Source organism: Mytilus californianus, unplaced genomic scaffold, assembly GCF_021869535.1.
Source record: "Mytilus californianus isolate M0D057914Y unplaced genomic scaffold, xbMytCali1.0.p SCAF_1, whole genome shotgun sequence".
Lineage (NCBI taxonomy): Eukaryota > Metazoa > Mollusca > Bivalvia > Mytilida > Mytilidae > Mytilus > Mytilus californianus.
This window is the reverse complement of record NW_026262581.1, coordinates 43,867,473-43,884,749: the sequence shown is the minus strand read 5'-3', so window position 1 is coordinate 43,884,749 and position 17,277 is coordinate 43,867,473. Positions and strand designations below refer to the sequence as shown.

General features: G+C 32.3%; 1 protein-coding gene across 10 annotated transcripts in view; it reads right to left on the bottom strand.

Annotated features, from left to right (window-relative positions):
* Window positions 1–11,053: 11,053 nt before the first annotated feature.
* The window catches only part of LOC127701758 (ubiquitin-like modifier-activating enzyme 1), a 54,947-nt gene continuing 48,723 nt past the window's right edge, over window positions 11,054–17,277 (bottom strand). For all 10 annotated transcript variants that reach the window (XM_052205762.1, XM_052205737.1, XM_052205742.1 and 7 more), the window contains 4 exons: window positions 16,059–16,163; window positions 15,100–15,183; window positions 13,838–13,938; window positions 11,054–13,429 (listed from right to left, as the gene is read on the bottom strand). In XM_052205762.1, coding sequence (XP_052061722.1) covers window positions 13,288–13,429; window positions 13,838–13,938; window positions 15,100–15,183; window positions 16,059–16,163 — 432 coding nt within the window. In that variant the 3' untranslated portion in view covers window positions 11,054–13,287. The remainder of the gene's footprint in view (window positions 13,430–13,837; window positions 13,939–15,099; window positions 15,184–16,058; window positions 16,164–17,277) is intronic.

Genomic DNA, 17,277 nt, shown 5'->3' with positions numbered 1-17,277 from the left:
TAAGCAACAAATATGAGACATTGAACAGCATATAAAGTGACAGATATTTTGAGACACAATAGCATTAATAATAAAAATACACTATAAGTACTCTTGAATATGTTTCCCCTTTATTATTTCTATGTCCAGCAGTGCACCTTGTGTTCAGCACAATTGTCTTATAAGGTTAAGATATATAGTTTGTTCATCTGCAGATGACGAAGCTCATGGATATATTGTTGTAAAAGCTGCAACAGCAATCTTTCTCGTGTCAAAAGCAGATGAACAAGTAAATCATATAACAAAACAAAACAAAAAATTTGAACATACTTAAATTATTATCTGTAAAGATTGATATTGGTTCATCTGCAGGAGACACCAAGGGACGGTGCTCTAGGATATACTGCAGATGACGATGCTCATGGATATATTGTTGTAAAAGCTGCAACAGCAATCTTTCTCGTGTCAAAAGCAGATGAACAAGTAAATCATATAACAAAACAAAACAAAAAATTTGAACATACTTAAATTATTATCTGTAAAGATTGATATTGGTTCATCTGCAGGAGACACCAAGGGACGGTGCTCTAGGATATACTGTTGATTGCGATAGGCAGTTACAGCTATCCTCCCCGTGTCAGAAGCAGATGAACAAAATAAATAGAGAAATCGAATCTGGTCAATTTATAAATAAATTAATAAATAACAACAATTGCTAATTATGTGAAACATGTCATATAAATCTGTTATTTGCAGTGTTTATTCATGAATATACACAACTCTTTTAACACAGTAGAGTTCTCACAAGGTAGCAGCCATAGTAATTTCTCTTGGGAATTTAAATTTGTCAAATTAGGACATGGTTCCGAAATAATGTGATATAGTGCTGTCTGTCTTCGGTATATTCTGTGCGATAAAAAAGATGAGTGAACACCATCTTCAATATTACCCGAGTTACACTGCTGACAGTCTAAGGTGTGGAGAAGTACCTTGGTATCGTCCTATTTCAATCTGCAAATGGTGAGATGACACCCTAAATTTTGTTAATGATCTACTAAGCTCAAAATTGCTTTTTATATTTAGATACTTTTCGAGACCATCATTAGTCTTAAATTTTACAGGTGCGGAGCTTCCCTTCTGAATTCTTGATCAGTTGATCCTTCCAAATCTTTATACATGTCTCTTTCAATACTTTCATGATGGTATTTTTTTTAAATATTTTCCCCATCATTTAATTAGGTTTGCAAACCCAGGAATATTTTTTAAAATTTGTTGGAGAGAGCCATACTATGACGATTTCTGCTGAGAAAATCAAGTTTTTGAATGCTGGTATACATCTTGTAATAAAGGAAATGAGTCTATAATCAAAATAGAATGGACTAAGTCAAAGTACAGTGGAAACCGACCCAAGTTCAGATAAGACTGCAAAATTTGTGGTTTGTTTTGTGCACTCCCAAGATAAATTTACAAAATTTACAGTGTAGCTTTTCACAAGTTAAATTCAAATAAATTTTATCTAATGTTACCTGGTCTCCAGATCTAAATTTTGCTACAAAGGGATTAAATGAGCTCCAAATTTCACTTCCATAAAGAAGAATAGGCTTAATAGTATGACCAAAATCATGCATACTAGTTTTTAAGCTAGGATTTAGAGATAATAAATCTTCTCTAAATTTAAAATATGCTTTTAAAGCTTTCTTGTATATATAACTCGTTCTGATTATAGGATAATATACCTAAAGCACTGAAATACACACCTAGGTATTTACAATGTTGTACACATTCTATTGCATATTCTTTGTATTCAAATTTGAAGCGGATATGTCTGCCTGCTTTATTGAAATCACCATATGATTTTTTGTTTTATTTGGGTTAAGAGTAAGACACCAATCTTGACAATATTTTCCCATAATATCAAGTTTTGAGTGAAGACCAGCTAAGAATACAACTAAGGTAATTTATTCCTGGAGTAAAACAAATCCTTAGTTATTCGAAACATTCAAAGTTTGGTAAACAGTTTTAATCATTTACAAATAAATTTACGCGACTCGGACATATTGTTTAAATATTCAGTACCAAGTTATTTTAATCTATGACAAATCCAAGTTTGATTTAATTCGGGCAAGGATTTGTATACAAATCCTTGCTTCGGGTGATTAATTGAACTCTAAAGGGCAAACGTTCCTTTTATCTAATTATTGAATAATTATTACTATTAAATTTGGTTTGCTGCCTTTAATCTTTTTTGAATTATTGTGAAATTTGACATTTGTATTGTCCTGAACTTGAACCGAGAAAGCTCAACAAATTGGATAAACATAAAAAGTCATCAGACTACTAGCAGGAACACCAAAACAATGTATGCACGAATTTATCACAAAAGTAACACAAATAAACTACAACTGACATTCGAAGAAAACGTTATACAAACCGTCACTGCTAAAGCACCAAGCCACACGAAAAAAAACACAAATAGCACACAAAATGAAATTATCATGGATATGTGACAGACCGCCTTAAATAAAAAGTAACAAGACAAACGTCTGTATACAAAAAAAATCAAAGAATAATCCATAACTGAAAAAAAAGATACAAACATATGAACAACATTGCAGATACTAGTAAATATGCGCTGGCCATGGGAACATCATTGGCACTATAGAAATCATGATGCTGAACACCTAAGATAAGGCAAACATCATAAAGGAGCAATTTCCAAAGTCATTCACCACAGAATCTTCATGCACAAATGAATGAAATTCATATATCAGAAAGATCGTAAAAAATACTATATAACATCAACCCAAATAAGGCCACAGACCCTGGTTAACTTTTTGACTAGGTGTTAAAAGATCGAAATGAATGACCAATCATCACACTCGTCTTTCAAAAATCAATCAACACACACAAATACATAGCCTGGAAACAAGCAAACCGTTCTGTACTACGTTCAAAAGGGAAGACAAATACAGTGTAATTCATTGAAACCCCATTTCTTTAGCACGTCTAGTTTGTAAAATAATGGAACATATCACATAGCTAATAATGGAAGGACAAATAATAACAACACACAAAAAGAACACATCACTTTAAAGCTATTTGCCGATGACAGCATCATCTACAGAACCATTAAAAAAAGATGATGCATCCAAACTACAACAGGACTTGAACTCAGCTGCCCAATGGGAAAAAGATTGGTTAATGTCGTTCCATCCAAAAAAAAATGTCATACCCCGAATCACACATATAAAAAAGATACCAGGCAATCATGAGCATATCCTTGACGGTCATATTCTGTAAACAGAAACAGCAACTAAATATTTAGTCATAACCATACAATCAGATCTTAAATGAAATAGAGATGCAGATGAAACAACAGCAAATGAAATCGACAGCTTTATTTTCGAAAAAGTAATCTAAAAGAATCTTTCAAACAAATATGAGATAATATCATTAGTAGGAACTAAGCTTGAGAACAGTTCATTACTTTCACTGAATGAACTCAAACCAATAATCATTTACTAAAATTCATTTTATCCACACACACTATAGTACAGTAACTATGGAATTTGTTATCAAGACCAGTAGTCCTTTGCACAAGCATTGACTGCTTCAAAGATCGAGCAGATTTTAATATCTACTCTTTCACAAACATGCTAAAATATGCATAACATATTTACATACAAGAAATATCATAGGATAACAACCCACAACAACATAAAAATCTCTATAATATATCTTTTTTTTTTCTTTTTTGAAATGTACACAAGCCACGCATGTAACGGCACGTAGTAGTCTAATTTGTGATTGATTGAGGAAATATGAAGATGTTGAAACCGACAGTGTTACCAAGTAATAAACCGGTAATAAAAAACCTAAGTCCAATAAAAACGGACAACACATTGCCAAAAATAAAAGTCGCAAAGACAAACAATAATAGCAAAAAATTACACGGAAAATTAAAGATCGAGCAACAGGAAACCCATGCACAAAAACCGTGGGGGAACGTTAAAAACTATATAAAGTGCTAAGTAAACTATACCTTAATGAATTTAATACCAGTACTTTTCCAAATATCCGAATCTATGTTTCGAATATATTTGAAATCAAAAACATCATATTTTATATTCGAATATTTTGCAAAGAAATAATTTACTTCAATTAACGAAAAAATTATGTTGATGGGTTGTTGTTTAACGTCCAATGGCAAATATAACACGAATAGCAGGATATGAATACGGGCACTGTTTTGTACTAGACCGACAAGCTGAGTCAGAGCCTGCTATGGTTGCGCTAACATTTATCAAACATCACCTTCATTCAAGTTTTGCATCCTTTAGCACCTATCTCCTTTGTTCTTTCCTTTATTCAAGTGGCTAGGAAATTAATTTCTGATTCAAATTCTAATGTTTAAACTTATAGGATTTGAGGTTAGTTGGAGTGTGTCCTCAACAATTGTGCCGTGCGGTGGAAGGCTAAAGGAATTTTCCTGATTTAAGAGAACCGTACTTTGATCAACTACATAATTATAATAAGAGTTTTAGTAAACTTTCGGATCAAAACAAATTAATTTGTCTTTTTAGCAATGAAGATACAGACATCAAATATATAATTCATTAACGTTTAAAATACCTGTCTCAAGAAAGAGAATGATGCACTTATAAATAATCGACTTAAGAGCTGTCCCCGTTTATCATTTCTATTATTATTGAAATTGTTGTGTTCCAAGTGGAATTTATATTCGCGGCTTGTTTTTATGTTTTTATTCACCAGTGTATATATATATATATTATATTAATAAGCAACTAACAAACAGAAGACGGTCGCGACTTACACACGAAACAAGCATTGAAATGATGTTTGAAGACAATAATGATGCCAGAAGAGATACAGTTATGACGTCTGAACCAAGTTATACAGACACTTCTGCAGAAAAATCAGATACTGTCTAAGTGCATGTATCAAGTCAGTCATAGTTTGTGCATGCTTGGAATACAAAATTGCTCAATTTCTGGATTTTTTTATGACACCCCCATCTGAAGAAGTGAAATATTGGATACCCCACCCCCAGAGGCCCATCTGACGGTAGTAACAAACGGTTACATGAGATTTAAATAAGTTGAATTATTGACGGGTGCTTAACTTTCAGTCGGAAATATTAAATACACATTCATGACAATACAAAAGGGGAGTAAATCAAGAAGGCAATCAAAGGTCATAGGTCGAAGAAATATTTAAAACAACATTATATAAAGAAAGAAGACTAACACACAACAATTAGCAAACACAACAAAGAAAACCAAACTCAGGTTCTCATTACATATAAGACATCTCTAAAGATGAACAATTTAAAGTACTTATCTGCGAATATCATAGAAAAACTGCTAAATTTTTGAATAATGCATTTAATAAGAGAAAAATCTTTTTGTATAGGAACAATCAAACATGAATTCTAATTTTGTCCGCTGTTAAATGATTATTCTTTTATATGTATAAATGTTTAAAGTGACTTATAGGTCCAAAGGGACGGGTGTTGATACATGTAGTTACAACCGCTTATTGAAATATTGTTTATCGTTACAAAACACATGTCACTATAATAAACAATTTGGTATTGGTATTGGTATAAGAGTCAGTAGTTCTTACTCAAAAAAAAAAAAAACCAACGGTACCGACTGTTGCCCCGTGGTACTCATGTTAAAATCCATTGATGAAATATATCTGATGACAAAGCATCACACAATGGTCTTACATTACCAAATATATACCAGTGGTACACGCACTTTCTCTAGTTCGAACATATTAACATAATAATGAGAACACCGTTTTCTTGATAAAGGATCAATAAGGCCGATATCAATAGAAACAACAGCAATTAAAAAATAAAATAGCACGAATACAACACAGAAAATGAGGTAACAGCAACAGGAACTTCTTTTTAAAAACTAGGGTGGACTCAGGAGCCCGAAAAGGGTAATGAGTTCCTGCTCTAGTGACTCTAGGCATGTTGGAACGCATAGAAAAAAGTATAATTTAGTGACATCAAAAACAAGGAAAAGAGGACTGGGTTGTAGCTACAATTGGAACATGTTTTGTCATCTATGACAGATATTCCATAACGGGCAACCAAATTATGATGGAATATGTAAAATTTTCGAAGATGACTTCAACTTTACCATTAAGAATCCATAGTTCATTAGCTTCCTTGCAAGCAGCAACCGTCTATCAAGGAAATCATGATAAACAAAAGCCTAATGGCAGATGGAATTTCATATGCAAGTACTTCTCGATTGTTACATAGAAAGGGAACGTTCACAATTGTGAAAATCGAAATCATCTCTAGTCTCAACCTGGGACTAATACATTCATCCATTAGTCTGAGTTTGACTGTCCCTCTGGTATCTTTCGTCCCTCTTTTAGTCCCAGTCCCCACTGACCCTCACTACCAATCTTACATGCAAATCAAGTTGTGAAGTAGACTAACTAAATCTGTGGTACCATTTACTTAAAGTGTAATGGGATTGATGCAATCAACACGGTCACCAAACTATGATTTTTTTCATAGTTGGAATCTATGATATACAAATATCTCCTTTGCATTTGTCTAGAAAAAGACCCAGTATAAAGTCCGGCCTGTAGGTCCAAGTGAGCTGTAAAGTCTTGTTTTAAAAATTGTCTGATGATCCCGCCTGCCAAACAACATGGCGGACATTGCTAAATATAACAAGTTTGGTCTATTATCTTGAAAATTGTAGAGAAAAATCTGACAGTTAAAGAATTGTTCAGAATGTTGAGATCTACCTACTGTCCATTTAAATAATCTGTCAGATGACTTTGTATAGGAGTAATTGCCCTTAAATGATGAAATCTATCATTTTTTTTCCCATTTTTGCTTATTATTTTGAAAACTCTAGTAGAGAAAAACTTTATAGCAAAAATGATCAGCAAGACAAGATCCATGGCCGAAATCCTTAGACGACTCCTTAATGGGGCATAACTCTATAACGGTTAAAGTGACGCCACCAAAATTCAAACTTGATCTGTGTTTTGTTGTAATAAGCATTGTGTATAAGTTTCATAACATTTTGTTGAGGCAAACTTAAGTTAGAGAACGTAAACTAAAATCTTTGCAATTTTTCCATTTATAAAGGGGCATAACTCTAGAAGGGTTAAAGTGACGCCACCAAAATTCAAACTTGATCTGTGTTTTGTGGTAATAAGCATTGTGTTTAAGTTACATAACATTTGGTTGAGGCAAACTCAAGTTAGAGAACGGAAAACCAATTTTGGGACGTACATACGTACGTACATGCAGACAGACAAGGGTAAAACTTAATGCCCCCACTGCTACAGCGGGGACATAAAAATATGTCCATTTATCAGTAAAGTACAGAAAAATGAAAATAATGTTTTTTTCTTAACCGTTTTTTTTTTTGCGTTTTGGGCAAAAACTAAGGAAGATGGAGAGATTCTGTTAAATTGATAAATGGGGAATGTTTCCATGGGACACCGATGATGGCCCCACTTGCATTTAACGTTATAAAGGGACATCACTCAAGAAGGGTAAAAGTGTCGCTACCCAAATTCATAATTTATCATTGTTTTGTGGTAATAAGCATTGTGTATACGTTTCATAACATTTGGTTGAGGTAAACTAAAGTTAGAGAACAGAAACAAATAAAATGCTCCGCAGGGCGCAGCTTGATATGACCGCAGAGGTCGAACCCTGAACAGTTGGGGCAAGTATGGACACAACATTCAAGCTTGATACAGCTCTGAATTTGGATTGTGATTAAATATTTGACACAGCATAGGTTTCTGACACAGAATGAATGTGGTCTAAGAACTTAAAAATTTTAAATTGGACATTCACCTATTATGGTCCAATATCCAAAATCTAAATACATGGTTAGATTCAGCATATCAAAGAACCACAAGTTTTATTTTAGACCCTTTTGATCTCAATGTGGACAAAGTTGATAACGGGGCCCAAAAATCAAAAATCTAAATACATGATTAGATTCAGCATATCAAAGAACCCCATATATTCAATTTTTGTTGAAATCAAACAAAGTTTAATTTTGGACCCCGATTTGGACCAACTTGAAAACTGGGCCCATAATCAAAAATCTAAATACATGTTTAGATTCAGCATATCAAAGAACCCTAAAAATTCAATTTTTGTTAAAATCAAACTAAGTTTAATTTTGGACCCTTTGGACCTTAATGTAGACCAATTTGAAAACGGAACCAAAAATTAAGAATCTAAATACACGGTTAGATTCGGCATATCAAAGAACCCCAATAATTCAATTTTTGATGAAATCAAACAAAGTTAAATTTTGGACCCTTTGGACCTCAATGTGGACCAATTTAAAAACGGGGCCCAAAATCCAAAAACTTAATACACGGTTAGATTCAGCATATTAAAGAACCCCAAGAATTCAAGAATAAAACCCCATTGAAATTGATCAAGAAATAAGCAATTTATATGAAGTATCTTCTTTTGCACAATACTGTGCAATTGAATATTTCTTGCTATTGCGCAATACTGTACAATTGACAATTTCTTGCTATTGCGCAATATTGTGCTATTGGATATTTCTTGCTATTGCGCAATACTGTGCAATTGAAGATTTCTTGCTATTGCGCAATACTGTGCAATTGAAGATTTCTTGCTATTGTGCAATACTGTGCAATTGAAAATTTCTTGCTATTGCACAATACTTATTATATAATAATTTACACATCCTGTTTGGTGTGTATCTCCTACCATATCATTATTATTTGCTTTTAAATATAAATCAGAAATAACCAACTTAAAATGGAAAATTTTAAAAGAAAAAAAAAATGAAAAAAAGAAAAAAAAAGAAAAAAAAAAATCCCCCCCCCCAATTATTTGAACCCCCTTATGATTCATCACCCCCAAACTCAATCCCAGCCTTCCCTTTGTGGTATGGTACCTTGCAGTACAATTTCAGAGAGATCCATACACTTGAACACAAGTTATTGTCTGGAAACTAGAAAAATGCTTATTTTTGGCCCCTTTTTGGCCCCCAATTCCTAAACGTTTAGGGCAATTACCCCCAAACTCAATTCCAGCTTTCCCTTTGTGATATGGAACCTTGTAGTACAATTTCAGAAATATCCAAACACTTACACACAAGTTATTGTCATGAAACTAGAAAAATGCTTGTTTTTTGCCCCTTTTTTTGCCCCTAATTCCTAAAATTTTGAGGCAATTACCCCCAAAATCAATTACAGCCTTCCCTTTGTGATATGGAACCTTGTGGTACAATGTCAGAGAGATCCATACACCTACCCACAAGTTATTGTCTGGAAGTTACAAAAATGCTTATTTTTGGCCCCTAATTCCTTAACTGTTGGTACCATAACCCCCAAAATCAATCCCAACCTTCCTTTCATGGTATTGAACCTTATGGTAAAATTTCATGGAGATCCATTCACTTAAACTAAAGTTAGAGTGCGAAAACCAATGTGTCTTCGGATGACGCCGGACGACGACGACGACGACAACGACGACGCCAACGTCATACCAATTTACGACCAAAAATTTATTAATTTTTGCGGTCGTATAAAAACTCAATAATTTTTCCATTTGTAAAGGGCATAACTCTAGAACGGTAAAAGTGATGCCACCAAAATTCAAACTTGATCTGTGTTTTGTGGTAATAAGCATTGTGTTTTAGTGTCATAACATTTGGTTGAGGCAAACTGAAGTTAGAGAACAGAAACGAAAAATTCAAATATTTTTCCATTTTTAAAGGGGCAGTAAATGTGACACCACCAAAATTTAAACCGGATCTATGTTTAGTGGTAATAAGCATTGGGTATAAGTTTCATAACATTTGGTTTAAGCAAACTAAAGTTGGAGAACGGAAAGAAAAATTTAGCAATTTTTCCATTTGTAAAGGGGCAAAACTCTAGAACGGTAAAAGTGACGCCACCAAAATTCAAACTAGATCTATGTTTTGTTGTAATTAGCATTGAGCTTAAGTTTCATAACATTTGGAAACCAATTTTGGGACGTACGTATAGACGGACAAGGGTTAAACTTAATGTCCCCTCCGCTACGGTGGGGGCATAAAAAATGATCAGCAATACAAGATCATCAAATACAGATTTTTGGTCAAGAATTCTTTTCTAAGTCTACAATGTTGGTGATGGTCCATTGTTGAAGATTTGACAGATTTTGGTTATATGTTTTGGTTTTCAATCCGCTGCTCTACTGCAAATCGCTGTCTGATCCACCTGCATACTTCCCAACTGCTCGACTGCCAGACAAAATACAAATGTATTGCACAATTACTACAAGTCAATTTTCTTATATATTGGTTGCCTTTTTCAGCCTCAATACCTAGAGATTCAGTCTTGACCTTCACATTTTGGCAATTGTCCATGTATGTTCAGTACAGCAGACAGTAGATGATCATAGGTAAAATCAAGTGATTGAATAAAAAAATTAGGTAAAGTACAGAAACTAACTCAACAAGACATCTTATTTCTATGTGGTATATCTGGCTTCTGTTAAGCTTTGTATATCTGATTAACACCACCATCACTGTCAGAACACAATTCCTTTGTCTCCCATCTGCAACAAACTTCAAAACATTTATCCCAAACAAAACAAGTAGAACTGTGAGCTACTGCTCACTTAATGAAAATGCATTATACAGAACAGCATGTTCACATCAAGCCATTTAACAAATTTGAAAGCTCTTGATTTGTAGTTCCAGAGAAAATGTGAAGGAATTTTCATGGGACAGACAGAGGTAAAACTCCTCCTTCACAGCAGGTATAACAAGTGAAACTGAGAGCTACTGCTCACTGATGATACCCCTGCCCCAATATTTTGGTGAACAGGAAGTTGTTGAGTCATGAATCTGAAAACGCATCACACGGTATAGCTGACTCGTACAAACCCTGAAACCAAATATCAGAAATCCTTGTAATGTAGTTCCTGAGAAAGATGTGGCGAAAAATATTCATGGGACAGATGGACTGACTGACGAATGGATGGACGTACAGACAGAGGTAATAATAAAAGCAAAGACACATTTCTACTAGTGCATTTTAATTTGTAATTTCTGTTTATTCCTATCTGTATAACCAGACAACAGAATAATAGACAGAAAAAGAAAACCAATTATAATTTCAGCTGTCCAGAAAGAATTACAAACTTATGATATGCATACCGAAAAGATTTTCATCTCATATCATAAAATGCATTTATTCAATAATCTTAATTTTTTTCTAATAAGCACTTTTAAAAAAAAATGTTTTACAATAGCACTATTTACCTTAAGAGAAAGGTCATCAAAATAAAGGACATGTTTAACAAAAAAGAAAAAATGCATATCTTTTCTTCAATCAAATTCTTTCTTTATGCACTGTAGAAAAAAATTGGATCTATATCGTATACACATTGTTCACATAGAAAAATAATAGTTTTATTTGCACAAACAAATATTCAAGTATGAAAATGGGCTCTGCCTACAAAACATCATATATACATATCAATGTACAAGAAATCTGTACTTTTCTAACTCACAAACTTTGATGCATTATGTCCACTGTTCCATGCTGACATGTTGCTTTTCAAAAGATAACATTTGAGAAAACATTTTAAAAATATTCTTTACTTGAAAAAAGACTTCACAAGATCATTTGTATTCAGAAACAGATCAATTTGGTTAGTAAGAGGACTCAGTTTCTTTGTCACAAAAATATTGCTAGAGTTAAATTTCTACCTCTCCAGCAAAGGGACCGTGTTAAAAAGATACCAACTACTTTAAGCAGGAAATTTCACAACTTTGGCAATTTTAACATCACATAAACCTGACCTTCAATAAAGATCAGAATAAGGGACAAGAAAACCAGGTTTTGACCTTAAATATTATAATGAAATTGTAAAAAGCACAATAACTAGGAGTTTGCGATCTTTAAATAATAAAATGCTGACAGGTACTTTTTTAAAACTTGGGTTCTGACCGTAAGACTCTTTCCAGACTATACTTTAAGAACACATTTAACACAATATTTGAACAAACAAAAACTACAATTGAATATTAACATTGTGATTAGTGAGTACATATGCTTCCCCCGATATTTAATAATAGAGAATCCACAATTCAATAAAAATTTACTTTCAAGAGTATAATTATATTGTTTCTGCATATTTTACAAAACAGCAAATTCCTTTCATTTTTAAATGGTTTGGTAAATTTGATTAAATCGAAGGGCTACACTCTAGGTAGCATGACCATATTTAATATTTTATCATGTCAGTTTGATCTTCTCTCATTTTTGGGGTGTTTTCAGAAAATCAAATCTTTCTACCTAAACAGGGATATAAAATACATATGTATATTTAGTTTTGGTGGATTTGATGTTAACTTTTAGGAATCTCTGATCCAAATATTACTTAAGTTTATTGTTGATTAAGTACTGTTAGAATAACTAAATTAGTGCACATTTTATCTAAAATTATCTTTTGTGGTGTTTTAAAAATACTTCAATACTCAAAGTCTGTTCAGGAATAAATTTTCTAAATTTTCAAAATCATCCACATGCAAAACATAATCTTTTTGCATTTGTGAAACAGGAATGGCTTGGTCTTCCATTATATTTTTAAAAATTCTTTTGTGCAAGAAATGTTTTAAAATTTTATAACAATATTTTGTTTACCCACTAGAAATTGTACATGTGTCAACTACTACAAAGAGAGAATAGCAAGATCCAGACCAAAATACTGGATCAAAAGCTTGATATTCATATTGCCCACAAAGGAGATGATGTCTGAACTATTTTTCCAACACCTAAGCTTATTTAATGTGATTTACACATTGAAAGTGAAATAAACAATTCTATAACAAGAAATGAAACACATAATGAGGGGTGCAAAATACAAAAAAATGATGGATCAAATATTAATCACATATGAGATTATCAACCAGTAAATTTCAATGAAGACAACTGTGGATATCAACTAATTTTACAATAATGTTTAAACATTCATATTCTTATATCAATAAATTAACATTTTTGTAGTATACATAATTCTGACAAAGGTATTTGTCCAAAACATACATAATATATGCAGAACTTTTATTCATAGATTCAAATCTATATTTAATATGCAATTCTATGATACTTCATCAGTAAGGATTATTTCTGTTGCTTTTGTGAATTCTAGGAAAGAGGATATGCGTTTTGCTTTTGGCTGGAAAATGAAGCAGTTGATGAATGTAATAGAATGATAACTGTACAACTAATTGTCATATACTATCACTGTTTTGGTAGATTGAATTTAATGTATGGAACTTCAACATCTTCTCCATCCTTATCATAACAACAAATTTCTAAGACTAGAGCTCGTACATAACTTGGAATTTTCTTTTTCGATACCCTCTTCACTACTTCTGTTAACCTACAGAAATAAAAAGACTTCTATAAAGAAAACAATATACAAAACACATTTGTTCTATTCAATACCACAATCATCGCAATATCAAAATTATAATTTATACATAGATGGTCTTTTAAAGCCAAATTCTGAATATTCAATGTCAAATAATCAATCTATATTGGATAAATATCTAATTTTACAAACCTCAAGATCAAAACTTTGACCTTTACAACCAATTACGATATTGACAACATGTGAAATGTTAAAGCTTGAAATTTCATATATAAGGAACTATTTTTTTATTCAAACAACGCAGAAATATTTTTGTATATTTCTGTATTGTTTGGAAGACCATTTAATTTTTTTCTAACAGGCAAACAAATTTGTTTAACTCTCTTTCTTGCTGTAGTGTAAGCAAAGATAACTTACGGTAAAGCTTTCCTTTCTTTAGCTTTTGCTGGTGCCATGAAGAATGAAAACAGCATGGAAACTCCCTGTGACAACATTGTTATCTCTAAGTTGTAATTTTTCTGAAAGATACAATATCAAGTTCAGTCATCATTACAAAAATCTATGCTTTTTCATCAAAGATTCCAATGTACAAGTATTTTACAGAGTTAAAACAAGTCAATCATTCAAAAACATTTTTTTTAAAAGTACTTACTTAGTAAATACTGATATAAGTATGAAATTTGACTGAATCGCCACTTTAACACTTATTATTAACTGTAATCATGGTGATTATTTTTGTTGTTGTTGTATATAAATTTATTGACCTTTTGATATTGTTTTTCAATTTTTTCTGTTGTTGTTTGCAGTTCAATTGAAGTTCCCCCCAAATCTTAATTCTATCAATCTTTCAAACTATCATACAAAATATAGTTATTGTATGACTCTTTAAGTTACATAGATCTGGACCTAATGTAAAATATTGTTTCCTTTGCTCTTTCATAAAATATAGGTCAATATGACTTCATTTTGTAGACCCTCTTTACCTATCTAATAATATTCACCAAAACAATATATTTCCTCAGTGATATGTAGCATGCGGACCATAATACGAAACTAAGTCAAAAATGGATCAAATATAAAATGACATATTTTTTTTCAGGAACTTTTATTATCAATCCAACACTTGTACACTGCAAAATATTCTACAATGACTGAATTTACCTTGACCTTAACCTTAGCAATACAAACTTGACACTTTTTTGCATATAAATATCAAAATGAAGGAACTCACAACATATCGGTCATTTATGATGTGTAGTTCCTTAGATTCAACATTCATAGACACATGAACTAAAAACAAATATATCCGTGAAACATCTTTTGAATGCAGTGATCATCTAAATTTCCCTTTGAGATATTATAATCTCATTATTTTTTTTATATTGTTTCTTTAAATGTTATCTTAGTCTCGTGCTTTTCTACTTTGGATAAATGAAAATGTTACATTTTTCATATAATTTTTTTTTAAAGACCATATTTCTTTTGTTCATTATGCTCCATCACTTGTTTTAATAACTTCCTACTTTGAAAGATTTAAAACCGTTTCAAGTTTATGAATGATAAGCTACACAAGAAAAGTGTATTTAGAACAATGGCTTAGTGAGACCAAGTTTCAACCACTCTAGTGGCATAATTGGTAATTTTCTAACTTAAATTCTTCAAATCAAAATGATCCTTACCTGGAAGTAATCTAATAATTCCTGTAAGGTCATGTCACCTTGAACTTCAAATCTATCCCACAGTGTGAATTCTTCATCATTATACTGTCAAATAAAAGTAGTTTATCAATTTAAAACAAAACTTCAATCATGCTTATATATTGTTTGAAATGATAGATCAGTCAATAAAATGCTTTTCATGTTTCCATTTGTTGGAGTCATTTCATCACCAAATACATGGAGAATATGTCAATGGGACACAGGTGATGCCCCAGCTTGCATATAACGTTATAAGCGAACATAACTCGAGAACAGTAAAAGTGATGCCACCCAAATTCGAACTTGATCCGAGTTTTGTGGTAATAAGCATTGTGTATAAGTTTCATACCAATTGGTTGAGGCAAACTTAAGTTGGAGAACGAAACAAAATTTCAGCAATTTTTCCTTTTGCAAAGGGGCATAACTCCATTACGGTAAAAGTGACGCCACCAAAATTCAAACTTGATCCGAATTTTGTGGTAATAAGCATTGCGTATAAGTTTCAAACCATGTGGTTGAGGCAAACTTAAGTTGGAGAACTGAACAAAATTTCAACAATTTTTCCATTTGTAAATGCGCATAACTCTACAACGGTAAAAGTGACGCCACCCAAATTCGAACTTGATCTGAGTTTTGTGGTAATAAGCATTGTGTATAAGTTTCATACCATTTGGTTGAGGCAAACTTAAGTTGAAGAACTGAAACTAATTTTTGGACGTACAGATGGACAAGGGTAACACTTAATGCCCCCTCCCCTGCTCCGGGGGCATAAAAAAGTGTTTCTTAAAGTTCATCCTATGAAGCAAATAAAATAATGATCAATGTATTGATAAATATACGAGTAACAGTAAATTACTGCATCATTTAGTATTACTAGTGTTGATAATGACATTTATATTCTTAAATCATGACCACAAATAATATTTTCAGGTTAAATATACCTTGCTCTTTTTGGCTGCAATAGGTTCTGAGAAGGCAAAGAATGGCAATGCCAAATTCAGAAAACCATTCTTGTATGTCTCCATTTTCTTTTGACCTTGCACTATCTGAAACAGAAATTAGAAATTGTAAAAACTTAGTTTTAAGCAAAGACATTTTCTTTTGATGATTGACACTAAACATATAAAAGCAATATTCAATTTTTGAAGGAATAATGGTTTTATTTCAAAGTTTTATCTTGGAGCTTCTATAAGATTGTTATTCACCTTAAGTTATCTTATATTGTTATTTGTACTAAATGGAACAACTCTGTGGACTAAACTTATAGTCATCTTATTCAAACTAAGCTGATGAACTTTGTGTAGAAACATTTATTCAAAACTAAACTGAAATTCTTCGTGTACAAAACGTTTATTCAAACTAAACTGTGTACTTTGTGTACAAAACTATTATTAAACTAAACTAAAGCACTTTGTCGATGAAACTTTAATTCAAACTTATCTGAAGTACTTTGTCCATCAGACTTACAAATATTAAGAAACTGGATACCTTTGATATAAGGGTCATTTCTTGCTATCTCGCTTCAGCTTTAAGTGTTCTCTGAAGAGAGGAGTCTTTAGATACTTGTCACTTAAGTTTAAAAAAGAAAGGTAGCAAAAAAGACTATTTAGTATTTATCAATAAGGATATCAGACCTCACTGTGACATTTGCAACCATGGACTTAAGATCTGTGACATTAAACTAATATTATGACCTTGACAAAAACTGCTAAAGATTCCAACCTCACTCAAGACACATAATTAACTCATGGTACTCAACATATACAGAGTGGACACCATTTGTGACAGCACGATTAATATAAGGCTTTTGTTGAAAATAGGTAGGGTCCTATTTAATGTATTATCAAGGTGGTTAAAACTCTGTATGATTAATATTTAACTGTTTCTGTTTATGCTAAATCAACCATCTTTTTCATTAAAGAATGAAGTTGACAACAATGCAGCAGTACCAATTTCTAAATGAGAAAGAAGATGTCAAGTAGGCAATCAAAAATCCCAAGTCCAATAAACAACCAAAAACAAAATGAGGAAAAGACAAATAATGATAACAAACCACTACACAGAAAAACCAGAGATTGATCAACACAAACCCCAAGAACTTGGGGTGAACTCTGGGAACCATTTCCTGCCTCACATGTGGCACCTGTCATGTAATAGCTC